Here is a 26,815-nt window from a genome sequence, read left to right on the forward strand (position 1 = left end):
TGTTGGGACCAGAGATGGAACACTTTGGGAATTTGTGCCCAGCATAGAAATGAGGCTGGATTTCTGGAAGAGAAAATATATTTTTGGATAACAAAAAATTGTACGAGGTGTAGTCGGCAAACAATGGTACTAATTGGTGGTTGGGCTACGAAGATGAAAAGCATAACTGGTTATCATTTATAACCCCAAACTCCTGCACCTTAAATAATATTGTAACCACTATTAGGGGACAGAGCATAGGTAAACACCTGAAAAAATGTGACCTGTTTTTATGTTGACCTAAGGAACGGTTAGGGGTTTTCCCCTTTTTTTTTTTAACAGACTTGTTCTTACTTCACGATCGAAGTGGGCATAGAGTTATGTTATAATATTGCCCAAAATATGAAGAGCGCACCCTATATGGTGGCCATGTCGTCAGATTTTGACAGACCTAAATAAAAACCACATCGAGCTCTTGTCAATGTTGACCTAAAGCATGTCCAAATTTTTCATGGGGGGGGGGGCTGCACCACAACAGCGGGCCGATGTGCAGGGAGGACTTTTTAAAACAAACTTTCCCTGCTGTCTGTGGATCATTCTGCAGGTCCATAGTGCCCAACACTGTGCGGGTTACGATATTGGGGAAAGACAATGTCACCAGGTTGGCCAATAATAGTATACATTAGACCAGTCCAATATGGTTCCGTTGGGTTACTCATGTCTGTATTCTGCCTTTGCCTCCAGCTTTCAGTGCAGACGCCCAATGGCATCCCAGCAGCCCGTGTTCCGGTGTGTCCAGTGGACGGCATGTGTGCAACCACCGACTCAGATGGAAGAGCTCAAATCATCATAAACACTGACTCGAACAAACAGGAGATGGAATTTCATGTAAGTGCTTGGGTCATGGTAGCCAGCCCAAAATAGATTCACTCTTTAAAACATAGCCCAAATTTGCACATCCTGGAAAAAAATAGGTATGGAGGTCCTGAACTGATGATCTAATTTATTCTAGGTGAGAACAAATGCTGCAGGTGTTCCTGACCATAGGCAGACCACTGGCTCACTGAAAGTGATGGCCTACAGACCACAAGGGGGGTCTGGGAACTATCTGCATATTGATGTACAGACAATGGAGGTGAACATGGGGGATACTATAAGTGTCCAGTTCTACGTGAATAGCAAGGATATGAACGTCAAGAGAAGCATCCGCCACATAACCTACATGGTAACGTGTCCTACATTGCATTACGTTCTGGTCTCTGATCATCTTCCTGTTTCTCATAGCGATTGTCTTTCACACTTTCCTCTCAGATCCTGTGTAAAGGTCGGGTTATAGAAATGGGCCGCCAATCGAGGGATCCAGAGCACATCTCCACAGTCATGTCACTTGTGGTCACAGAGAAATACATCCCATCCTTCCGCATCATGGCATATTATATGGTGCCTAGCACCAAGGAGATTGTCTCAGACTCTGTCTTGGTGGACACAGAGGATTCTTGCATACGGAAGGTGAGATGCTACATTGTCAGAGAGGAATAAGTAAGGTGGTTCATAGGGTATAAGGCATGAACATGATTGATAGGCACTACTACTACTCTTCTCTCAGCTGGACTCTAAATCCTGCCTCTGGGACTTCACCCATGTTGCTCCCTACCACTGGAACTATCTGCTCTATCTTTTCACCTCTCCCCAAAACCCCAGTTGGGCTCTTCAGACTCACTCTGTGCAGGACTAATTTGTCCCCCAGTCCGCTGTTAGGGATGTGCGCATGCGCGAATATGCACACGTGCAAACCCCCGAAGTGAACGCCTTCGGCAAGTTTCACACTAGCCGAGGCATTCGCTCCAGGATGGGTGGGCAGGGAACAACCAGCATTTAATGGGCGTGCCCACAAAAATGCTGGGTGTACCCCGGCGAATGCATGAATGTCAATGCCTGCTTGGAGCTGACGTCACATGACGTTAGCGCCTATCTCCAGCCAGAATCAAAGTCAGTCTAGACTGACTTTTATTAGCGAAGGGGAAAAATTTTGTTGATGAGCGACCATCGAATGATTTCTGTGGCCGCATGCAAGTAGATGTGTATGTGAACGCATATGCTAGTGAGCAGATTCTGGTTCCTAGTTAAAATCTAGAAGTTCTTACGCCAGCAATGAGCTACCTGCTCTTTGCTCACTGACCCCTCTTTGTCCACTGTCACCACTGTCTACCTATACCTCCACTTTAGATTGTATTCTCTCAAGAGCAGGATCCGCATCCCTCCGGAGTTGTGTTCTCTTTCTCCTGCATTCATTCCATCTTCTCCACTGAACGTTCAGGTCAATCCATTGCTGCTATGAACGGATGTTCAGGTTCTTCAGATATGGGATTCAACCAATGATCCCTAACCGACCTTACATGATAGGTATTATCAAAATGTCTTGATTAGATTCATCATATGATATTATAAGCATTGTCTATCCCTGTAGTTGGAATTCTCTCAAGACACCAAAAAACCTAATTTGAACCCTGAACCAGGAGAATCTTTGGATCTGAAGATCACAGGAGAACCCGGAGCCAATGTTGGGCTGGTGGCTGTGGACAAGGCTGTCTTTGTTCTTAACAAGAAGTATCGGATGTCACAAGCCAAGGTGAGAAGCAAACAACTGGTAGTAAATGACTTTTAGCAATTTTTTACCTATTTATTTGGAACAATAATACCACTCTGTGAGAATGGGTGATTATTCTCTTTTTTGGTTTTCCCTAGATTTGGAAGGAGGTGGAGCGGGGTGACCTTGGCTGCACACCTGGTGGTGGATTGGACAATGCAGGTGTCTTTACGGATGCTGGGCTCTCTGTGCAGTCCACCTTGGGCCTTACAAATCCAGACCGACGAGGTAGGTTTTGGCGGCAAGAGCCAAATGGAAACTGGTTAATAAAAACAGGAGTTGAGTGCTCGAAACATTTGAAAACAGAATAATCAGTCCAGCAATAAACAGGCATTCATATAGCTACTCTAAATCCATTTAAAAGAAAAAAGTATAATCTAAATGCTTCCTAATTTTTATTGATGAACTTTGACTTTTGAGTGTTAGGTCACCAGTAATGAGGAAATTTGTGACGGTTACCCTCGGTTTCTAGTAATAGAAGAATGAGGAGGAGCAAATCTGATTAGATGACAAATTAGTTGAGGATCATGTTGCCTGCAACTGGTTATTGATGATTCCACATAAGAGGTGGCCATGACTGGGTGGAGAGTTTTCAAGTCAGGCTTGGATTTGGTTTTTAGCTTTGGACTTTTGCTGGTCTATCACCTTCTCTATAGTCCCCAAGCTCAATGGCTTAATTCTTCACCCAGTCTTATCTATGCCAAATAAATGTATTCTATTCCAAACCATACTTTTGCCTGGTACATGTCATGCAGTGGAGAAGGTGATTCTGTGGCTGACTCTATTGTCTATGATATATTTACAGAGCTGCGTTGTGAAGAGCCTAAGAGAAGAAGACGCTCAGTGATGACAAACAAAGTAAAAGCCGTTAAAGGTATTTATCCATGTTCTAGGTCCTAAGTGTAGGATTATGCTGCCTAGATCCAGGTTGCATGTTGCGAAGCCTAAATATTGGCTTCTTGGACCAGAGATGTGATCAGTTACAGCCATCTGATCAATGTTCTGACAACTTGGTTGCATTCCTCACAACTTTCCCAGCTTGTCCCTTTAGGCTCCCACATGATATGACTTGTTGGCTTCACAATGAACAACCTAGCTGCATTCCAATCCTCTGGGGATCCAACCATGAGCCACATTATTGGCACTGTGTTACTGAAGACCTAGTTCAAAGGTTCAACACCTAATCTAGTTGTACACTCCTGTCCAATATTGCTGCACAACCAGACTACCATAAATAGGTGAAAAGAGCAGACGTGTGCAGTGACATTGAGAGGGCAGTGGTACTTTTTACCTGTGTCCAGAGGAGCCTGGCCGGGGCACCGACCCTGCTGCCCTCGCTTTACCAGTTGTCAATAGTGTGTGACAATACAATCTAGCCTAATGTACTAAAAACAAATGCCTAAAACTACTTAAAAGAGCCATGTGTCATGTGTCTTGTGATGGCATTATCAGGGCTACCTGCTGGTTCCCCTGCAGGCATTGAAATCTGTGCTCTGATCTGAGCAGTCTGAGAAAACACAAAGGCTAATCACTATCAATGGGCCCTTGGTGTTGGTAAGTATAATTGTAGAGGAGGAATCCGCAGGGTTAAGGCCCCCATACATTAGGCCGACATGTCAGAAGGACAAGTCGGACCTAATCTACTGACAACTCCCCGGGGAGGGTCACACACAATTTGGCACTTGATGCTCCCCGGGGAGCTGCTGTCAGAGGGAGCCAGGAGGGGGGGGGGGGGGCGCGGGCTGCAAGCACGGAGCCAGAGGCAGTGAGTTTACTTACTGCACTGTGAGTGAGGGGACCAGATTGCCGGGTAGCGTAGGGGATGCCGGACCGGGCAGCAGCGGGCGCACATAGTAATAAAACACACAGAAATGAATGGACAGCCAGTGATTGGCTGGGAGCTCTCTGACTGAGAGACCTCTCAGGCAATCACTGACTGTCCATTCATTTCTATGTGCGCCCGCTGCTGTCCCCCACGCTACAGGGTTCCTGGTACCCATCACCGCGTTCACCGCTCCGGCGCTGCTTGCGGCGATCACCGCCCACTCGCCCAGGTCTGTGTGCCTCCCCTTGCATCAGCCCGCCCCGCTCACCATATGCTGCATCCCCCGCCCGCCTCCAGTCTGCACATAAGATTTACCAAATCTAAAGGCCCCCATACACTATGCGATTTTCGGCCGATTTCACCCCCAAAATCGCAGATGTTTGACATCTGATCTGATCTGATGCGCGGTCCCGCGCACATCGGATCGGATCACGGCGTCGGACCTGCTGAACATCAGATATATTGGAATCTGACCCATCATGGGTGCTTTTTAGTACCCACGTTGTTCAGATCCGATATATCTGTGGGTACCTGGGGGAGCGGCAGGCGAGGACCGCAGGCGGCGCAGATGGAGACCGGGGGCGCGGCGGGAGAATAGGAAGAAATCCTATTCAAAAGACTGGACGGCCGCTGATTGGCTGAGCTCTCAGCCAATCAGCGGCCGCCCAGTCTTTTGAATAAGATTTCTTTATATTCTCCCGCCGCCTGCCGCTCCCCCAGGTAGCCGTCAATGCAGGTGGGGGGCCGGACGCTGCGGGGGACACAGAGGTGGCAATTACTTACAGCTGAGCCGGGCAGGGGGAGCCAGGAGCTGTCGCTGTCAGTACGGAAGGAAAAAAAAAGCCCATACAATGAATGGGCAGTCTGTGATTGGCTGAGCGCTCTCTCAGCCAGTCAGCAATTGTATGGGCTTTTTTTTTTTTCTTCAGTACAGACAGCTCCCGGCTCCCCCTGCCCGGCTCAGCTGTAAGTAATTGCCGCCTCTGTGTCCCCCGCAGCGTCCGTCCCCCCAGCCGCCTCAATGTCCCCCTGCCCCCTTCACATTGCAGCTCCCCGGGAGTTGCAAATGATACATCGCATGCGATGTATCATTTGCAAAACTTGGCACATCAAGTGCCAAATCATGTGTCCCCCTCATGGGGAGCTGCAGGGGGGAATCAGGTCCGACTTGTCCTTAGGATGGGGGCCTTTATGTGCAGCCCGTTCGACCTCCCGACCTCGATGCACACAGGACCGCGCATCGGGTCGGATGGCATGTCTGCACATACGATTTGGGCCGATTTCACTGCCCGATCCATCCGAATCGGGTGAAATCGGGCCCAAATCGCACAGTGTATGGGGGCCTTTACCCAACGGCGGTGGCAGTAGTGGTGCCTGCATATTTGGCAAAAAAACTGTCCTGATGTTTGCAGTAATTGGCTTTGACGAGACACAGCTTTCTTAAGAGTTCTGTCTCTGCAGGCAGTAATTGATACATCACTGTGATGTATTCAATTATCACGATGCACATTTGCGCAAATTTATCAAATTCCATCCACATCTAAGATTCAGATTGTGATAAATATACCCCTTAAACCGATGCAATTAGCCGTTCTGATGCTCCAGTCACTTAGGTACTTACAGTATTATCTTCTTTATCCGACCTTTATTTGACCACGGACCGCAACATGGCCCGTCTTTGTAGTAGACTGGTATTCCTCTATGCATCAACCTATGCATGTGTCAGTCGGCAAACAATGTAATTCTATATAACCCATAACTTTTTCCTACAGCCCAATATATTGAAGGCAAAATTTTGAAAAATGTTATCTAAAATGTCACTTTTTTGGTACATTTTTGTTTTTATATAGAGAGATCAATGAGTGACAAAACTTGCTGTGAGTGGTAAAACGCGTTGTCTATGATGTTGTTCCAGCTAATCTCCAGGCTCTATACTTTCAAACACATGACAGTTGGGAGCTGATTTGCTTTAGCACCAGTTATCATAAGCAACACGTTTTATCACTTAAAAGAAAATGAAAACTACGATTTAATTTCCATCTGTCACGCCAGCAAGTCAATATGAAGATGCACGTCTGCGGCGGTGCTGTGAGGACGGTATGCTGGAGAACCCGATGGGGTATACATGCCAGAAGCGGGCAGAGTATGTCTTGGATGCCGGAGAATGCGCCCAGATCTTTCTAGAGTGCTGCAAGTTTGTCTTTGAGCCACAGCCAATCAGGAGACGGCCTGACAAGTATTATATAAAGACGAGCTCCATCTGTAAGTACCAGCAGATTCATGTGAGGATATTGTGGGGGTGATGTGGAGTCAGACATCTAAGTGCGAAATGCATTTCTCATTCCAGCATAAAATAATGGTCCATATAATTCTAAATTCAGACTTCTATATTCTAATTAGAATGGTGATAATACTGCTGGCTTACATCGGCCACATGCCAGCAGATTGACATCTTATTCAACTATTTTGTGTATCAAATAATATTATTGATAATAATTATAATTAATATTCTTGACAGAGGTTACAAACTGTCTATATCAATGACTTTGTAATTAAGCACAAGTCTGCATGTGACATGTTGTGAGGAGGGGAATGGAGGCAGCAGGAAGCCACAGACTGAGAATTATATAGTGGAATGAGCAGGGTTCCCAGCAGCACAGAGTATATCAGGAGATAAGTGTGTCAGTGAGGACAGGGCTGCATGTGACAGGGGCAGTGACATGATGTGAGGAGGGGAATGGGGGCAGCAGGAAGCCACAGACTGAGAATTATATAGTGGAATGAACAGGGTCCCCCAGCAGTTACTGTGACGGAGGTCAGTGAAAATCCCTGTGGTCCAAGAGCCAGTTGCTGGTTTCTTAAATAAAGGGGTTTTCCACTATTTTCCCCATCCATATTTAGGGAACCGGAATGGGCCTGGACATGCTCCGGGGGTCACCCTATTACATCTTGCCCTGTCTACCATTTCTAGAATGCAATAGAGAAATTATAGAATCATTTATTGACATTTTTCTAAGCTGAATTTACTCCTTAGGGGTACATTTACTAATATGGGGGTTCTATTGAAGATCAAATGTATCCCATAGCAACCAATAAGATCTTATCTTCAATAGAACTCCCATCTTCGTAAATTGACCCTTTAGTCTCATCCCCAGTCTACTGGAGAAGTTAACTGATATACAGTCACATTTGTACCTCTGCAGTTGGAGTTATATATTCCTTTAACAATGAGAACAGAAGTTTTTATACACGGCCAGATTAGGGGCAATATGTGCCTGAGACTGAACATGATCAAGAACCTAGGGTGAGCAATGTAGTACTGAAGCTGTAACTAGCTCTGCATGGGCGTGACCAGCACTATCTGGGTGTGGTCAGTATCACATGGGCGTGTACACTGTGTTCATCTTGCATTTTTTTTATGTGGAGCCCTCTAACCCTATTGCCAATATGGCCCTGTATAGTAAGACATTATGGTGTCTGACTGATTCTGTAACACCGGAGGTTTCTGTTTCTTCCTCAGTTCATCACGGTTCTGTTGTCGGCACTGGTACCTCTGAGAGTGAGGCTCCCGATGGTGACTATGAAGCTATGGATTTTAAGTCACGCAGTTCATTCCCTGAGAGTTGGCTGTGGAAGGTTGAGACCCTTCCCCTGAATGCAAACAGTAAAGGGTGAGGTGTATTTCAAATGAATAAAATGAAAAAGTAGTATAGTAGTGGTCTATAAAAAAAAAGTTATTTCCAAACATTAATTGTCATTTTTAATATGTTATTATTGGATTTGAATAAGTTATATTTTGTTGCAAAATACTGGATAATTTTAGCTGGGAACAGTGTTTTCCCAATTCAGCAGAATCCCACAATCACTGTATGGGCAAGTGATGTAGGCCTGTAACTTCTAGAAGTCCAAATAAGACCATACTTGCTACTGTCCAGGCATTGCTGGGAGACTGGCATCTATCTGGCACAGAGCGGCCCATTTACCGAGTGAAGTAGGTGTTGCCATGGTGGATAACGCAATTTACACCACCTAGTGTAGCCTTCACCTCTTTGTTTAATGGGTAATGCTCCTCTATTTTCTTCAATTGTTGTTAATTTTTGAAGATTCTTCTAGTTCTGAAGAACTTGCATATGGTTACGTTTGATCACTTGAAATGGGCTTCATATGTAGCGTTGTGTCAGTGAGCTGAGCGGTTCTTTTCACCAACTCCCCTCCAGTTAAGATCTGAAACTGGCTTCCTATTGGTTATTCAGATCTCGCGAGAGTCAGATAGCCAATAAGAAGACTTTTTCAGATACAGACATAAGAGAGTCAGAACCGAACCACTTCATTCCGTATCTAAGTCTGCAATGCTTCCTTTGGTGAGCAAATAAAGGCAAAGGGAGCTATGATCTGCTTCATCCCATGAACAGCGGCTTCATCCCAGTCCTAAAAGATATGTATTATTTGTCGTCCTCATATTGGTGTGTTCAGTGCAATGCCCTGCCACTCACTTTCTTAAGAATACCTGTTGCAAGCAACAAGTACCTTGTCTGCCATCGTAACTGCGATGGTGTCACAACTAAGCAAGTATCGATAGACTGTGCATTTGTTGCAGCCAAGAATGCCTTTTAGAATGAAGCTTGCAGTATCAGTTGTAGAGCGACTGACTTGAAGAGGCCATTTTGGGGAGGTCATTGGGAGTATCAACTCAAACGCAGGCATGTTGTGACCAGTGGTGGGACTACAGCACAGTTCAAAATTCAAATAAGGGAGCCCACACCAACTGCCATTGCGAACTGAATCGCTGGCAGTTGGTGTTTCTCCCCTATTTGAATTTTGAACCGTGCTGCAGTCCCTCCTCTGGAGCGGCCATTGGTTGACCATTTTGGGGGGTGTGTCTTTACATGAGACTGCAATCTTATACACTTCAATCATGGTGCCAACATTGCAGCTCCCGCTGCCATTCTGTGTGGCCACGGAGGAACTCAGGGAGCCTGTTCCTCGCATCTGCGCAGTTGCTGAGACACTTGCGATGGTGGTTGTCCCTGTTCACTTATGGGTGGCTGCTACTCTTGCAATGCCTCGCAGTTCTGTTACTGAAAAGGATAGCTGCTGAATTGGCATTGCTGCAGCTTTTGAATGAAGCCCACAGAGATGGGCCTAGTACTCACAGCAGCTATGTCTTTGGATGCAGTGCACAAATTTGATGATACTGCTGGGGGCATCTTCTGTCAATGCCTCATAGAAGCAGCTCATGTGATCCACTTCTGTATCAAAGGACGCAGCATCGCATCACTCTGCCTAAACATTAACCATCTGTGTAACCATCAGGTTGTTCAGGATAGTCTTGAGCCACGTCGCCGGCCAGGCTATAGGAATTGCATGGATCTCCATGCAATTCCAATCTACACCCCCACCTCGCAGTAATACATATGTGCCGTTCATCTTGAGTTAAAACACTGGGCACTTGTATACAATGCTTTAATTCCATCGACCTTTTTAATCAGGGCCTTTGTGACCTTAATTCCAATGCCCTTGTGTACAAAGCCTTATGTCCACAGTGCATTAATCCAGTGAGCTCACTCTCCATTATCTCTTTCTTATCACACAGGGATTCATCAAAGATCATTAAAGCACATTTACCAGAGTCTATCACCACCTGGGAATTTTTGGCAATCAGCATTTCCCCAACATCAGGTACTCTTCAATGTGACATACCCCAAGTGTAATCTCCTAAAAAAGTCTGTTCCATCAGAAGTGATTACCTTTTTAAAGTACTGATTCTACACTGCTCACTGTATATGCCCTGATGCCACCAGCACAAAGACCAGCAGCAGCTGCAGGCCCTGGACTTCAGCATCGACCATACAGTGCAGGGACTTGGCACATCTAAACATACATGTTATCATGTTTGTAATATGTGCTGGCTGGTTCCCCTGGGGAGTGTAACTGGAGCCATGTGGTGCTGTGGAATCAGCAACAGGCTTCACACACTTCTTATAAACCCATCCACCCCAGACTCCCATTGGTTAGTTGCGCAGGAACCTGGGGGGCGGGCTTAGGAGCGCATGAAACCTTATGCTAATTTCCAGGTGGCGCACCGCTCCAGATACTTAGCGCAGCCACCGCTGGTATAGACTATGCAACCATTTGTTCTATTTCATAATGTTTTGTGAAGAAGGGTGTAGTCCGAGGACTGCTTAATCCTGCTTTATATTTAAGGCGAAGAATCAGAATCCATGCTCCCTACTCCTATAACAGCGGCGTAACTATAGCACCGCAGCCCCCGCCACCGCGGGGGGACGCTGTGCATGTGGGGGCGCCGGAGGCTGCGGTGCTATAGTTAAACCCCCCCCCCCCCCAATCCCCCGCAGACTTACCTATCGCGCTGGTCCCGGCGGCTCCGTTCTTCTGCTGAGGACCACCACAAAATGGCCGCCCCCGTATAGCACACAGTTCTCTGAAACTGTCTGCTGTATGGGGGTGGCCATTTTGTGGTGGTCCTCAGCAGAAGAACGGAGCAGCCGGGACCAGCGCGATAGGTAAGGCTGTGGGGGATTGGGGGGGGGGTTTGCATAGGCAGCGGGGCGGCAGGGCAGGGGGGTAGGGGTGCTTGGCGGTGGCGAGGAGGGGGCGCCCCCCCCCCTAACGGCGGGGGGGCGCCTAAAACATAGCTACGCCACTGTCCTATAAAGATGTAGATACATTATAAGCAATGACCTATCTCCTTCACATTCCCTCATAGGTATTTGTGTTGCGAAACCCTTTGAATTGCTGGTCAAAAAACTATTCTTCATTGACCTGCGACTTCCATATTCTGTGGTCCGTAATGAGCAAGTGGAGATCCGAGCCGTCCTGTACAGTTATGTACACTTAGAAATAACGGTATGGAAATGGGAGGGGGGTATTTTTGTACTGTAGATCTTTTAACTGTGTTGGGTACATTTATTTAGATCGGAATTCTTTTGAAAATGGGATGTTGCCAATAGCAACTAATGAGATTCTATCTATTATCTTATAGAAGGTGCTAAGTAAGTGAGACATAGAATCTTATTGGTTGCTATGGGCGATATCACATCTTCAATAGAATTCCTATCTAGTTAAATTTACCCTGTAAAGTTTTCTGGTCCTGTTTGAGGAAACAATATTTCTCTTTCTGTCTAAAGCTGGGTACACATCTATACAATCCTTATTTTTTACAACCGTTCGGCCGAGTGTACTCCCGTCGGACCGTCCACAAACAACAGCCGACACGCGCGTACACACCTGTACAATTTTACTTCTGACGTCTGATGTACTCCCGTCCAAACAGTCGCAAGAAAAAGATTGTACCACCGTACACACTGTCTCGATTTGGGCTATTGACACGTCACATGTGACCAAAATTATCATAATGGGCTGGGTTAGGGCATACTTATAGCAGTCACCCTTTTACCTATTAAAAAAAAACGGCGTGGGGTCCCCCCACAGCCGTAACCAGCACCAGGCTGAAAGAGCCGGGGCTGGTATTAAAAAATCAGGAAACCAACCAGATAGGGCTTCGCAGATTTTTTTAAAACCAGCCCCAGGCTCCAGGTCCGGGGCTTGTTTCCAAAATACGGAGGACAAAATGACTAGGGGTCCCCCATATTTTAAGAACCAGCCCCAGGCCAAACCAGCCAGCAGGGTTATGCCACAGCCGGGGGACACTTATTATATAAGGTCCCGCGGCCAAAGCATTCAGCCCTCTGACCGGTCAGCCTGGCCAGGGGTCCTGGGGGAGCGGGGATCCCCCCAATAAAGGGGTCCCCCCCTCCAGGACTTACCTGACCACGGTGAAGCCTGGTGCTGTCCCCGATGGCCCTGTGCAGTGGCCACCTGGCTGATTCAGTGTAAAAAATAGATGAAAAACCTATTGTCTTTTCCTGTGGAACTATGAGTCCCAGCAAGCCTCCCCCGCATGCTAGGACTTGGAGAACCACAAGTCCCAGCATGCGGGGCATTAAAGGACCCGCTGGCACTTGTAGTTCCACAGAAAAAAAATAGTTAAATACACACTGACACATTAGAAAAATAAAAGTTTAATACATAAATTACACAAACACACTGATACTTACCTATCTTGATCCCGTAGGTAGGTCCCTGAGTCCGGTGGCTTGGTTCCGGGGCAGGTCCGGGTCTGAGGCTCTAGAGCTGAAGAGTCCGGGGTCCTGGATCTGTAGTAATCCAAAGGGGTACCCGGGGAAGGAAATCCTACTCACCTGCTCCTGTGGCGACCACACCCTACCGGCTGACTAAAATTATGACGCTAACCCATCTATATAGAACTTTAGTGAGCCGGCAGGGTGACTAAACTTCTATATAAATGGGTTACTGCGTCTACATTTTAGTCACCCTTTTACTCATTAAAAAAAAAAACGACGTGGGGTTCCCCCCCCTGGCTGCAACCAGCACCAGGCTGAAGAGCCGGGGCTGGTATTAAAAAATCAGGAAACCAACCAGATAGGGCTTCGCTGATGTTTTTTAAAACCAGTCCCAGGGTCCGGGGCTGGTTCCCAAAATACGGGGGACAAAATGACTAGGGGTCCCCCGTATTTTAAGAACCAGCCAGCAGGGTAATGCCACAGCCGGGGGGGGGGGGGGGACTTTTTTTTCATACAAGTCCCCCCGGCCAAAGCATTCAGCCCTCTGACCGGTCAGCCTGGCCAGGGGTCCTGGGGAACCCCCCAATTAAGGGGTCCCCCCCCCCTCCAGGACTTACCTGACCAGGCTGAAGGGGCATCGAGCTGATTTCAGTGTAAAAAATAGATGAATAAACTATTGTTTTAAACTGTGGAACTATGAGTCCCAGCAAGCCTACCCTGCAAGCTGGGACTTGGAGAACCACAAGTCCCAGCCTGCGGGGCATTATAGGGCCCGCTGGGTCTTGTAGTTCCACAGTAAAAAAAAATGGTACTTATGTAATATCTGGGCTCCCGTTTTTCTTATGAGACCGCGTCCCCTCGCGGGGCTCGCTGCGCTCGCCACGCTTCGGGCACGGTGGCTCGCTGCGCTCGCCACACTATATAAAATCAACTCCATGCGTAGTTGGATAGTAGGGGTATGAAAAAATGGGGTGCATTTAACATGGGAGCCCAGATAATACATAAGTACCAAAAAAATAGTTAAATACACACTGATAAAAGTTTAATACATACATTACACAAACACACTGATACTTACCTATCTTGATCCCGTAGGTAGGTCCCTGGGTCCGGTCCGGTGGCTTGGTTCCGGGGCTGGTCCGGGTCTGGGGCTCCAGGGCTGAAGAGTCCGGGGTCCTGGATCCGTAGTAATCCAAAGGGGTGCCTGGGGAAGGAAATCCTACTCACCTGCTCCTGTGGCGACCACCTCGGCTCCTGATTGGCCAGAAATCATTCTGAGCAGAGACAACGAGGAAGAAGGATCAATATTGGCCAATATGACCCATTTCACATTATATATGGCCCCACAATTGACGTGAACCCGAAGCGTGGCGAGCCCGCGAGGGGCGGCGGTGTGCGTCCTCCGACCTTTTCATTCCCCTACTATCCACGTCAGCGTGGAGTTGAGAATATAAAGTGTGGCAAGCGCAGCGAGCCACCGAGCCCGAAGCGTGGCAAGCGCACGCGTATACCTGTGAAGTTATACGCGTGCGCTCGCCACACTTTATATTCTCAACTCCACGCCGAGGTGGATAGTAGGGGAATGAAAAGGTCGGAGGACGCGCACCGCCGCCGCTCGCCACACTTCGGGTTGGCGTCAATTGTGGGGTTTACGGTGTAAAATTAGGGGTCTAGGGAATATTTTACATTGAATCCAATGTAAAATCGGGTCCCAGGGACCCTATTCACATTTGATTCAATAAAAAAATCGGGTCGGTCGCATGCGATGCGACCGACGCGATTTTTCTGACACGACCACCCCGATGGAAATCGGTGTGGCCGTGCTAGGAAACAAGTACCGAAACCATTTAAAGGGGATTTTTTTTCAAAAAGGGGGAAATTGACTAAGATGTGTATCCTACTTCACGTGATGTTGCTATGGGCAACCAATCAGAATCTACTTATTTATTTAGCACCCTCTAGAAGATAGACAGGATCTGATTGGTTGCAACATAACATGTGAAGTAGAATACACATCTTAGTAAATTTCCCCAAAAGAGTCAAATTTATACAAAATTTGGGAAATTTCCTGACAGGAGCTGGCTACGGAAGAGGGAAAGGATTTATTATATTATATGGTTTAGTAGAAAACCTTTTATTTAGGTTAGTAGAAAACCTTTATTAAGGGGTTTCCTTATTTTTGTGGTGAGTAGTACGAGAGTTGAATGAATAAAAGTGAGCAATATCAGACCTTGAAATGCTTTTGTCAGCATTTTACCCAGTGTATTACCCCAGGCAAAATACAAGGTCTGGCCAATTGACCACCGATTTAATTTTAGCATCAAGTAACTTGTTTATCTCCATTTGTGTCTCTCGTAACTGGTCATTTTTGGAGTGAGACTGAGACTTTTAATGACTCCTCTTCGAGTTTTTTTTTTAGGTGAGGGGGGAGAAATGTTTCCATTTTAATTTTGAGGTTTGAACACCCTGAATTGGTCCACCTTTAAAGACACATTTATGGTCCAAATAATCATCTTTGAGGTCTCAGAATAGTCATTGAGCATTGTGTAGTCATCTATGGCTCCTCAAGTTGTGTCTTACAATATGGGTAGTGAAGGATAAGTTTCATGACCTAGGCCAGTGGTTTATTAACTTCTGACAAATATTCTTGTCCTACCTTATTTATTGATTGGTTCAGCACATGTAAATACAATTGAACATTTTTAGTACATTGTAAAAAAAAAAAGTTGACATACTGTACAGTGTCTTCGAACATTACCCCATATAAAATGCTAACCTTAAAGAGATCATGACACACAAAAATTACACAAAGTAGCAGGAAACACAATGATAGCACTACCATTATTAATAAATAAATTTCTAATGTTCTTTCTAGATCTTTTAAATCATGTAAGATTTAGTTGTTCCTCTAAAGTTAGTCTTTTTGATAATGAGCGCCATTGTGTCTGCAGAGATCCTGAGCAACAACCACTTGGATCTTTTTGCAGGTTCAAGTAGATCTGATTTTCAACAACAAGATGTGCAGCTCTTCTACAGCCGAAGCCAACTTCCGCCAGGAGGTGATCATGGAACCTTACGGAACTCTTGTTCTTCCATTTGTCATCGTTCCCCTAGAGATTGGGGACCTTCAGATAGAGGTGAAAGCATCAGTTAAGGATCATGCCATCACTGACGGTGTGATAAAGGCTCTAAAGGTCGTGGTGAGTTATATGGACAAGTGAGAATTACTTTTCCACCATTATGTTGTTGTTGTTCTAGCAGAAGTAGCAGGATGTGTCTTACAATTCTTGCATCCCACCACAAGGTGTCCCTTAGCTAAATGATAGCTGGTGCAATGCTGTAGGGGCATGGTTACATGGGAGAGGTGTGGCTTTGTCACAGGAGTTGTGCTTCACTTCCTGAACTGACACCCCCACCACTCCTTACCCTGTACTTCCCTGCATACCCCGCAACTGTCCTGGCTGAGCGCCAGTTGCTGGTCCCAGGACAAGGCCGCAGGACATCAGGTGGCTAAGCTAGGCAGGACCATGGTGGTCGGGAACCATAGCCGCACAGTGAAGCAGTTTAAAGCAGGAGGCCATAGAGGAACCTCACCAGCTGTCTCTCAAATCTGGAGCTTGTGAACCAGTAGCCAATCGGGAGCAGCTTTTGATTAGCGGTCAGTCTCCAAGCTCCGATTGGCTCCAAATTTAAATTCCCGCTAGCGTTGTCCCTTTGCCTGTGGTTCTCACCAATCCACATAACAGCTATGCGGGCCCCGTTGTGGTCCAGGCCCAGGGGCCTGGCAGTCCCCTTTGATTGTAACCCTATGAGCAGGAGCTGGCATTTTAGAGTCACCCCCTCAGAGGGTGACACCAGGGTGCAGCACGCACCTCCCAAATTGATGCCACTGCATCCTGTCACTCACTGACCAATAATGTTTTGCTTTTTGGTAGAGATAAACATGCGGATTGTGGCTAAACCTGTCTGTCAATTTTACCTTCTAACAGAGGGCCTGGTCCTGATTTAGGAATAATTTGAGCAAGTAACTGTGTGCACCTTGACAAATCATGGTGCAATGTGCAGATTCCTTAATTATTTTTTTGGCGCACACACTGTATATACTACCTGCTTGTGCATTCAGCCCACAAATGCACAAAAGCTTTCTTTTTCACTGCAATTTTTAGATGTGAGTTTGGACATGCCCCTCCCAAACCTAAATATTCTCTATATATTAATAGCAGAAAGACTAGTTTTGAGTGACCTGTTCTAAGATGCTGTTTTCTGTGCAAGGATCATCATATACCAAATTAAAGGTCTTACAGAAAAATATTGCTGCTGTAAATGGTTGCTTAGTTTTCAGAGTTATGTGACAAATCGTCTGCCAGTGCTTCACCATTGTGCTCTGGAAACGTGACAATTGATGATATCTTTTTGTGATCTGCTGGGTGGTCTGGGAACTGACCGTTATTTGCAGCCACCCAATAAGCAGGGAACTTTTGACATTGATCATATAAGAGGGTGAAAATGGGGTCAAATGTTCTGGCTAGCAAACCTCTGGCCAGTTTCTAACCAGGCACCAGCTAATTGATCATTTTATTATTGTAATTTTTCACAGCCAGAAGGAATGAGAATACTTAAGAATATCCAAAGTATCATCTTGGATCCTCTTCGCTCAGAGGGTGAGTTGGACAGTTAATCACAATGTCTCTTTCTGTCTATATTTTGAGTCCATGAATCAATATTTAAAATCTTCCTATTTGCATTTCACCATCTTGTTGCATACTCTCAAAGATACTTCCGATGACGTCATCAGAGGAGGGTACTATTTATCTGTGCTACGGCCTGTTGGAGGGGCCTGGGTTTCTCCCACCCCACCCATCACCTGCAGTGGCAATTCAGGCAGGGGGAGAGAACAAATTGCTGCTGCCTCTCTCTCTCACTCCCTTTACCACCACCACCAGGGCTTCGTCTCTGACCAGCCACTAGCGCCCTTCCCCATCGGCTAGCATAGTACAGTATATTTTTCATGTATTTGTAATGATTGGGCCAGGCCACACCTACTCAATTAAGCCATGCCTCCTCCCAGTACCCTGGCCCGGCAGAGCTGTCGGCTGCCATGCATTTATCAAGCCCAGTCCTCTGGACACGCATTTTCAGTTTAGTACATCCCATCCTGTGTGAGGAAGACCTGGAATGTAGGACTTTTAGTGGTACGTTTACAAAAGCTTAGAAAGAGGTGATGTTGCCGATAACAACCAATCCGATTCTATCCATCATTTCTTTAGAAAACGATGCACCAAATTTGATTGGTTGCTACGGGCAACATCACCTTTTCATCTTTAGAAGCTTGAGTAAATTTTAGTTTTATGGGAGAAGCGCCGCTGCCTATATTGTGCACATAACATTCTGCTCTCACACCTAATCTGTGTGTTCTACCACTGATCTCTTGCAGTTCCCGGAGTCCAGGAATTAATAGTGGATACTGTGCTGCCAAATGATATTGTCCCCAACACCGAACCGGAGACCTATATCAGTGTGAAAGGTCAGCAGAGTTCTTGCATGAGATTTTTCTTTTCTTATTGGAAAGCGTATGGTTTGCATATCATTTTATACATTTACATTTTTAGTATTCATGATATATATGTTTTTCTTTTACTTCCTGGTCCCAGCATCAGCCGGTACTCTGTAGCGGTGTCCTTCACTTGTGTATATGTCATTCGTTACAAACGGTCATGAGACCGTCCTGGGTCCTATTTATCAATGAAAATTGTTCCCACCAGTATATATGTCTGAGCCGCTGTCTTTTATGGCAATGCTTACTATTATAGCGGCACTGCGGAAATTTAGCATTTTACAACCTATCAGCAGTGATCAATATTATCTGGTTGTTTAGCGCTAACTGGCGACATTTGAATAGGAGTTTTGAAATCTCTGCCCCCCCCCCCCCCCTGGCTAAAGCATCCTCTCTCTCTTCTGCTGCATGCCAGCGGCGGGGGGAGGATTCGCGGAGTCCTGGCGGCACAGAGCCAAGAGTGCTCCTCTCCTGCTAAGCAGCTGAAGGCACAGCTGGCACACATCTATGCCACTGATCCAATGCAATACATTTGCCGTTGATGGGTCTGATCCGATAGTTCATATGTGCTGCAATTATGATCTACAGGATCCAATCACATGCCCACGGAAACGCACATAAAATCGGACCTGCTGTCAAAACACCTCCGATTTCTCCAGTTTTCAGCAGGCTGATCCGTCCAAATCGGACCTGTGATGGGCACCATTTTAAGATGGCATGGATGATAAAGTATGAAGAAGTTTAAAAAATGAACAAATCCCAAAAACTCATGTCAACCTTTTCATGTGTGGACATTTTGTTGTGTTGACCTTTTGACCTTATCGACCATATGGCTTGGCTTGATCTATATATAATACTACTGCGGCCTCCTAACTTTGAACACTTGCCATGTGACCGGATATCTGCATTCAGAATTTTCCCCCATTTCGGCCATCCGACACTCGCCTTGATTAAGGCAAATGAGCAAAGTCTGGTATCTGTCCTTTTTGTTGGCTAAATTCAATGTCCTTCGACCAGATGTATTTTTAATGTAAAAATGTCTGTCACACTGTCAGGGAGCCTTCTGGGGGAGACGCTGGACAATTCCATTGATGGTGCCAACCTGAAGCATCTGATCACTGTGCCGTCTGGCTGCGGAGAGCAAATCATGATGAGCATGACCCCAACTGTGATTGCCACCCATTTTCTGGACACCACCAACCAGTGGGATAGAATTGGAGTAGAACGTAGAGTGGAGGCCATCAACAACATCAAGCTAGGTGAGTGTTTAGTGGATAGTGAAATACAATGGTAATGGCAGGTGAGGCCATCAGCTCTGATTAAAGCTACATCCTTTAATTCACAGGTCTTCAACCTGTGGCCCTCCAGATGTTGTGGAACTACATTTCCCAGCATGCCCTGACAGTTTTGGCATGCTCTTATAGGAAAAAAATGTGGCAATGCATGTTGGAACATGTAGTTTCACAACATCTGGAGGGCCATAGGTTGAAGACCCATGCTAATGAATTTAACCTACTGTGTATTCCAGGATACATACAACAGATGGCGTTCCGTAAATCTGATAACTCTTACTCTGCATTTACTAACCGGCCATCTAGCACTTGGTGAGTAATGCTTAGGTTCTACCACTCAATATTACTTCACTTGCACCATTTGCCATCCTCTGATTTTCTTCTCTCTCTCAACCCCTTCTCTTGCTTGGCAGGCTCACGGCCTATGTGGTTAAGGTCTTCTCCATGGCCTACAAGCTGATTCACATTGAAAGAGATGTTCTGTGTGGTGCCGTCAGTTGGCTTATTTCTCAAAATCAGCTAGAAAATGGAATCTTTAAAGAGGATGCCCCAGTCATCCATGGGGAGATGGTGGTACGTTTTGGGTTCTTAGGATGAAAATGGTGAATGGTCATGCTGAGAAGTCTGTCACTTCAATTTAGAGTCTTGAAGGGCAAGGAGAAGTTTAAGATCAGATAAAGCATTTTGGGTTGGTGAAGCAGATGACCCCACAGGACTTCTATGAAGATCTTAAATTGAATAATAGCAGAGTTACTTTTGTGTCTTAACTGTTCTGTATTACATCTAGTGACCCTAAGAGTTTGTTAAGAAGAGAGCATGTGCAATTATTTTTATGGTGACCTAGATTTGTGTGTAGGTCTTCAGGAGGGGTCTGTGAGCAACTGTCTTCTCTCCATAGGGCGGAGCTGGAAACACGGAACCTGATGCCTCACTGACCGCGTTTGTCTTAATTGCTCTAGTTGAGTCACAGAGCTACTGCAAAGATAATGTCCCGGTAAGTTATAGCATATTCTCTATATTATCATGAAGGTCTTGTTTGCTTTTTATAAGCTTAGTCAATTTAGTTTTGTGCATGAGGTGCTACATTTAAAAGGTACAGTTAGTTATATGGTGGTTTTGCAGTTTTATGGGTTTCTTGCCGGTTTACACTAAATTCCAACCCACCAGAAAACCAATGAAAATACAGACTTTAGAAAACAATAAAATATTGAAGCCCTATAAATGTTTTTTTCCATTAGAAGTACAGAAACCACATATTTACTAAGCCGCAGGATTAGAACCCACCTCATACCTGGAACAAATTGAGGTGGGGCAGGGCTGGACCACAGGGGCACAAGGGAGAGGAAATCATTGGTGGGCTTCACTACCTAATGGCCTCGCCCCTTTCCCCTACTTTCTGGTTCCCGGCAGTGCACTCAGATGATACAATGTTACTCTGTTAGAGGGTCAGATACACGAGGTGAAATTTAATAGGATGAGCGATTCAGAAAGTGAGAGATTTGGTAGAAAATCTCCAGTTTTTTAAAGCTGCAATAATTTACACTTCAATATCAAACTGGATTTGCCGTGTAAATGATTGCCGCTTTAAAAAACCCAGAAGATTTCCTACCAAATCTCTCACTTTCTGAATCTCTCATCCTATTAAATTTCACCCATGGTATCTAGTGGCTGGTCTCTGTGTTGGCCAGTCTTACCCCATGGAAACTGGACACAAATCTTAAACATGGGCCAGTACCACTGTATTCTCCCTGGGGGCCCTTTATGTCCCCAGTCTGGAACTGGTTGGTGATGCTATGCGAGAGAGCTCAGAAAGCTGCTGGTGTATTATCTGATCAATCAAAGCAAGAGATCACAATGCATTTACGTTGAGGACAATCATTATACATTGAATAAGGGGGTGGCTAATTTGTAAGAAAAGCAGTCATTTTGAAAACCTCAAAATATTGACCTCTTATGGGTATATGTACTAAGCGATGGCTGCGAGTTTCCTGTTAGATATGCAAGATTATCCAGTAATTATAAGAATGGGGCAATATTATTATTATTATATATTTTTTTAATGGGTACTTGTGTACTATCACGGCGCCCATCGCATCGCAGACCATAAGGCATGCGATGCGATATCGCACGATGTTCCACAATGTCATACAATTTTAAAATTGTATGGCATTGTATATGGCATACAATGCCATGCAATGGGATGCGATTATAACTTGTATAAGCACCCTAATGGGTGCTTACAATGTTAAATGCACCCCCACGCCACCCCCCAAGTATAAATGTGAACCCGAAGCATGGCGAGCCCGCGAGGGGCGGCGGTACGCATCCTACGACCTTTTCATACCCCCACTATCCACGTCGGAGTGGAGTTGATTTTCTAAAGTGTGGCGAGCGCAGTGAGAGGACGCGCAGAACTTCACAGGTATACGCGTGCGCTCGCCACGCTTCGGGCTCGGTGGCTCGCTGCGCTCGCCACACTTTATAAAATCAACTCCACGCCAACGTGGATAGTGGGGGTATGAAAAGGTCGGAGGACGCGTACCGCTGCGCTCGCCGCGCTTCGGGTTCACGTTTATACTAGGGAGTGGTGTGGGGGTGCATTTAACATTGTAAGCACCCATTAGGGGGCTTAAAAGCACCCATTAGGGTGCTTATACAATTTTACATCGCATAGGGGGCTTAAATTGCATCGCATGCCATCGGGTGTATGGCATGCGATTAAAAATTGCGCGACTAATTATCGTGGGCGCCGTGATAGTACACAAGTACCTTTTAATGACAGGGAAGCAATTATTATTTTGTAATGTGGGCACCAGTTATATAGCTATAAACTGATCTATTTATCCATCATTAAAGTTTTTTTTTTTTTTTTAATACCAATTAACATTTACTTAATATTGCCCATTTAAAATCCTAAATATTTGAAATATAATTAAACAATTTAAGATTTGGATGGAGATCAATTGGACAGAGCCAGCCAATCGGCTCCTAATTGTCATGTTACAGGCTGTTTGAAAATTGACAGTTGTGAGCTGATTGGCTGCTACTTGATCTACATCCAATGCTTCGGAAATATAGACTTTGCCAGTGGAAACAGGAACTGAAGACTTCTTCTCTCATTAATGCTTATAGACCAAGCATGGCTAAACTATGGCCCTCCAGCTGTAACTACCAGTCCCCATCATGCCTTGCCACAGTTTTGCTATTAGGGAATGTTAAAATTATAGCAAGGCATGCTGGGATGTGTAGTTTCACAACAGCTGGAGGGCCACAGTTTGGCCATGCCTGTCATAGACTATAGGCATTGTATTGTATCCCGTATTTCCCCGATTTGACTTCTCTTCCTCATTATCTTCAGGCTCTCTCATCCAGTCTGGATAAAAGTGCAGCTTACTTGGAGGAACGGATAAAGACCTTGAGGAAACCATACTCCATCTGTATCACGTCCTACGCTCTGTCCTTGGTGGGGAAACTTCCAAATCCCAATAAACTGATGACAAGCTCAACGGGTTTGTGCTAAAGTATACCTGAAATTGCACGTGTGTCTGTTTGTGTGCAAAATCCCACAGCTTGTATTGGAAGTTACATTAGAAGTGCAGTATATTTTCCAGATAGACTTGACATAGATGGATTGTATGTGCATGTAAACAGCCAAATATAATGTGCATTGTAGTTTAGATTGATAACTCCCTAACAGCATAGGCGAATCTAGAAATATGCTAATGGATGGTCCCAGAATAAATACTATGGTTTTGTGCGTGGTGAAGCAAAAGGGGGTGTGGCCTAATTTCAGGGGGTGTGGCTTAAATAAAAATAAGACTCCTAAACGCTGCAAACTCATACACACAAGTCTATTCAATTATATGAGATAATGTGATAACAGCTGCCCGGATGTATAGTCAAAGCAGCTGCAGCCTGGTCCGTCGCTATTTTCAGACATGCTGAGGATATTGCAGGGCTGACAGGCAAGGAGGCTACTCACCAAGTCACAGGAGGGCAGCAGCGGGAGCAGGGACCGGCACCTGTGGCAGAAGTGAGGGACGTGCAGGGGCTGGATGGAGGCACTGGCTGGATACCGCCCGTCGCGAGGTCCGCAGAGAGCCACAGAGCACCCCGGCGGCGGTGGAGGGTGGATGTGCGGAAGCCCAGGCAGGAAACCCCAGATGCAGGCCGCGCCGCCTCCAACAGCTCCCCGGCGCAGAGTCCCGGCAGGCAGACTTCACGGCCGCGATCCTGGGGGTCCCAGCGTCACAGGGCAGCAGCAGGTGAGAGGGCTCTGTGGGCAGGTGGCAGTACAGAGGTGTATTCATTTTCAATTCTCCCTAGTCTGGACGGCCACCAGCCAATAGGAGCTCATGATCCGGCAGCCGCACCTGATTGGCTGAGCACCTGAGCTCCTATTGCCTCGCGGCCGTCCAGACTAGGGAGAAATGATAATAGCCACGGAGCAGGGCACGGTCACCAGGCTGCTGCTGCTGATTTGTATAAAGGTAGAGACTGGAACCAGCCACAGAGCGCACAGACAGCGCTCTACACCGGGCAGTCTAATGGGTGGTACGGTGCACCCTCGGACCACCCCCTAGATTCGCCTATGGCTAACAGGGCTAGGATGGGAGTATGAGACGGTATGTGATCAGGACAGTTGGTGTTCTTATGAACACTTTCTATACCTCATTCTGTAGTGGGTGCCGGACGGTGTCGCGACAGTCATTTACCCGACGTCGGGATCCCGACTGTTAAAACACACGACAGACTGGTTCCCGGCGGCCACCGGCTATTCTACCTCGTGGGGGTCCACGACCCCCATAGAGGGAGAATAGAATAGGTGGCGAGCGTAGCGAACCACAGAGCCCACAGCGATCCCGCAAGTGGCGCTCAACATTCTGTCTGAGTCTGGCCAGTCGGGATCCCGACATCGGGGTAATGACTGTCGGGATCCCGACTGTCGGAACCCTATACCACACCCCCTGTAGTAGTGCGATTTACCATCAAATGCAGTCCCCACCCCAAAATGAGGTTTCATGACATGATGCCAAGTGGGCATTGCCACTGAGACTAGAAAGTAATGCAGGGCACACCTTAAAATGCTCCTTTTGGTGGCTCTATAGTGGCAGCCACAAGGTGATCCTCTAGACCAGTGGTTCCCAACCCTGGTCCTCAAGTACCCCCAACAGTGCACGTTTTCCAGGTCACCCGGCAGGTGCACTCATCATTCAGGCACATTTGAAAAGATCCACAGGTGGAGCTAATTATAGCACTTGTGATTCTGTGTGGAGACCTGCAAAACATGCACTATTGGAGGTACTTAAGGACCAGGGTTGGGAACCACTGCTCTAGACCAGTGGTTCTCAACACTGGTCCTCAAGTACCCCTAACAGTTCATGTTTTCCAAGTCATTCACCTGGTGCACTGTGCATACCTCCCAACATGACCCTCTCCAGGATGGACACAATGCTCTGCTCCTGCACTTCCCTCTTAATGTATGATGCAATCACCTGTTTCACACAGGTTAATTGATAAGAAAGGTTCTTCAGCACAGGTGATGGCAATCATAAATTAAGGAAAAGCCCAGAAACAGAGCAATGTGTCCCTCCTGGAGAGGGTCATGTTTTAAAAATCCACAGGTGACCTGGAAAAACGTAAACTGTTGGGGTAACGTGAGGACCAGGGTTAGGAACCACTGCTTTAGACAATCTTCGCTTAACCCTACTGTTTTAGCCATACTCTTATCTCCTTGACCCACTAACAAACTGTGGTTTGTATACCTAATCTCAGAAGTACATGTGCCATGATGTAATAGGACTTTTTCATGTAAGGTGGAACCCAATGGGCGGATCACTCCTCTGATCTCTACATGATTGAAGCCACCTCCTACGCAATGCTGGCACTTCTGAAGATCAACAGATTTCAGTTGGCTGAACCTGTGTCCAGGTTTTTGATAGAGCAGAGATTCTATGGAGGAGGCTATGGCTCCACTCAGGTAGGCTCTTGCTTCTGTCCTCCAGTCCAGTTCAGCAATGGAAAATTATAAATGCTGGAAGACTTTGATGTAGTCTTAAAATTTATATTTGGGGTCCTATTGTTCCAGGCCACGATAATGGTCTTTCAGGCTTTGTCAGAGTTCCAGAGACTTGTGCCAGAAATGAATGAAATTAACATGGACGTGACTCTAACTCTTCCAGGGAGATTGAAACCTTTTACATGGAAGATCAACTCCGATAATGCCATGCTCCAACGCAGTGAGAAGGTGAGTGTCGGCACACGTGTACAACCTCAAAGGTGGCTTCTTGGAATTAGAGCTTAGTAGAGGAGATGCACTGCATACAGTCAGAATAAGACCATCTATGTCGATGACATCAGGAACACGTAACTTGTGTAGCGGTTGTAGAAGACTCTCAATTGGGTGAACTCCCTCATCTTGTGTGGAATGCCAAAAACAACCCTCATGCAGGGGGAGATGTATCAAAACCATGACAGATAAAGGGGAGAAGTTGCCCATAGTAACCAATCAGCTTCTGTCATTTCATAAATGGCTAGATCAATGACAGAAGCGGGTTGGTTGCTATACCAAACAATCACTTTATTTCTCTCTAAAGGTTTATGCTGTACAAAACACTTTATTCCATGCAGCCATCATTGGCTACCATAGAGAAATATGACAGAGGGCCTAGCAGTTATGGTCCACTCCCTCCTTCCCTCTCTTGGAATTGCCCAGCTAGTCGGTGCAAGACATTTTGGCACCCTAGGTAAAACATCAGTTTGCGTCTCTCACCACCACCCACACACCAATACCCACTTTCCAGAACTTCAGGGGAATGTGTGGAGGTGGCATCTTAGAAGCTCAACACCTTCTATGTGCAATAAGTTCAACAAGGATGGCTCACTTGGTCATCCTTCATTTTGTGATGGTCAGACTCAGGGGAGCCCCCCCAGATTCTGGAGCCACTAGGCAGCTGCCTAATTGTAGATCTGGCCCCGCCTCCAAGCCCCATAATCACTGCTCCCTGTGCAAAGCAGCTGGTCCTGCCACTGCTGTGATTCCATGTTCTGCCTGAGTCACAGCACTCTATGTAAACAAGATGGAGAAATATGCATTTATTTTTCTCATTTCCAGACTCTGGTGAGAGACAAGTTTAAGGTGACTGTTGTTGGAAGGGGACAAGGAACCCTTACGGTAAGTAACAACGTGATACATTTGCCGACAATGGTCCGTGCCACAACAAAACCTATAAAAACAAAATTAAAGCTAGTCTGCTACCTTGTAATTGCCTCTGTGTTTGTGCATGTGTGTGAGAAAGTGATGTAGTTTAACTCGCTGCCAAACAGATGGCAGTGTTATGGAGACACACAATAAGACATTAGGCACATGTATAATTATGATCTTATGATGCTGAATACATTGGGGTAAATTAG

At 46.1% G+C, this 26,815-nt stretch overlaps 1 protein-coding gene across 2 annotated transcripts in view; it reads left to right on the plus strand.

Annotated features, from left to right (window-relative positions):
- LOC146075798 (A.superbus venom factor 1-like) overlaps window positions 1-26,815 on the plus strand; it is a 56,129-nt gene that overhangs the window by 19,459 nt on the left and 9,855 nt on the right. The window contains exons 11-32 of one of the 2 annotated variants that reach the window (XM_083185398.1): window positions 724-867; window positions 992-1,204; window positions 1,291-1,488; window positions 2,447-2,608; window positions 2,725-2,854; window positions 3,432-3,500; window positions 6,504-6,713; window positions 7,972-8,122; window positions 10,045-10,130; window positions 11,179-11,318; window positions 15,544-15,756; window positions 17,154-17,217; window positions 17,991-18,080; window positions 19,166-19,369; window positions 19,639-19,714; window positions 19,816-19,975; window positions 20,301-20,396; window positions 22,761-22,911; window positions 23,359-23,667; window positions 25,219-25,382; window positions 25,491-25,649; window positions 26,517-26,576. In XM_083185398.1, coding sequence (XP_083041524.1) covers window positions 724-867; window positions 992-1,204; window positions 1,291-1,488; window positions 2,447-2,608; window positions 2,725-2,854; window positions 3,432-3,500; window positions 6,504-6,713; window positions 7,972-8,122; window positions 10,045-10,130; window positions 11,179-11,318; window positions 15,544-15,756; window positions 17,154-17,217; window positions 17,991-18,080; window positions 19,166-19,369; window positions 19,639-19,714; window positions 19,816-19,975; window positions 20,301-20,396; window positions 22,761-22,911; window positions 23,359-23,667; window positions 25,219-25,382; window positions 25,491-25,649; window positions 26,517-26,576 — 3,249 coding nt within the window. The remainder of the gene's footprint in view (window positions 1-723; window positions 868-991; window positions 1,205-1,290; window positions 1,489-2,446; window positions 2,609-2,724; window positions 2,855-3,431; window positions 3,501-6,503; window positions 6,714-7,971; window positions 8,123-10,044; window positions 10,131-11,178; window positions 11,319-15,543; window positions 15,757-17,153; window positions 17,218-17,990; window positions 18,081-19,165; window positions 19,370-19,638; window positions 19,715-19,815; window positions 19,976-20,300; window positions 20,397-22,760; window positions 22,912-23,358; window positions 23,668-25,218; window positions 25,383-25,490; window positions 25,650-26,516; window positions 26,577-26,815) is intronic. The other variant, XM_083185399.1, reaches the window with a different exon arrangement.

The sequence above is a fragment of the Crinia signifera genome, chromosome 4 (genome assembly GCF_055691185.1).
Source record: "Crinia signifera chromosome 4, ASM5569118v1, whole genome shotgun sequence".
Classification (NCBI taxonomy): Eukaryota; Metazoa; Chordata; class Amphibia; order Anura; family Myobatrachidae; genus Crinia; species Crinia signifera.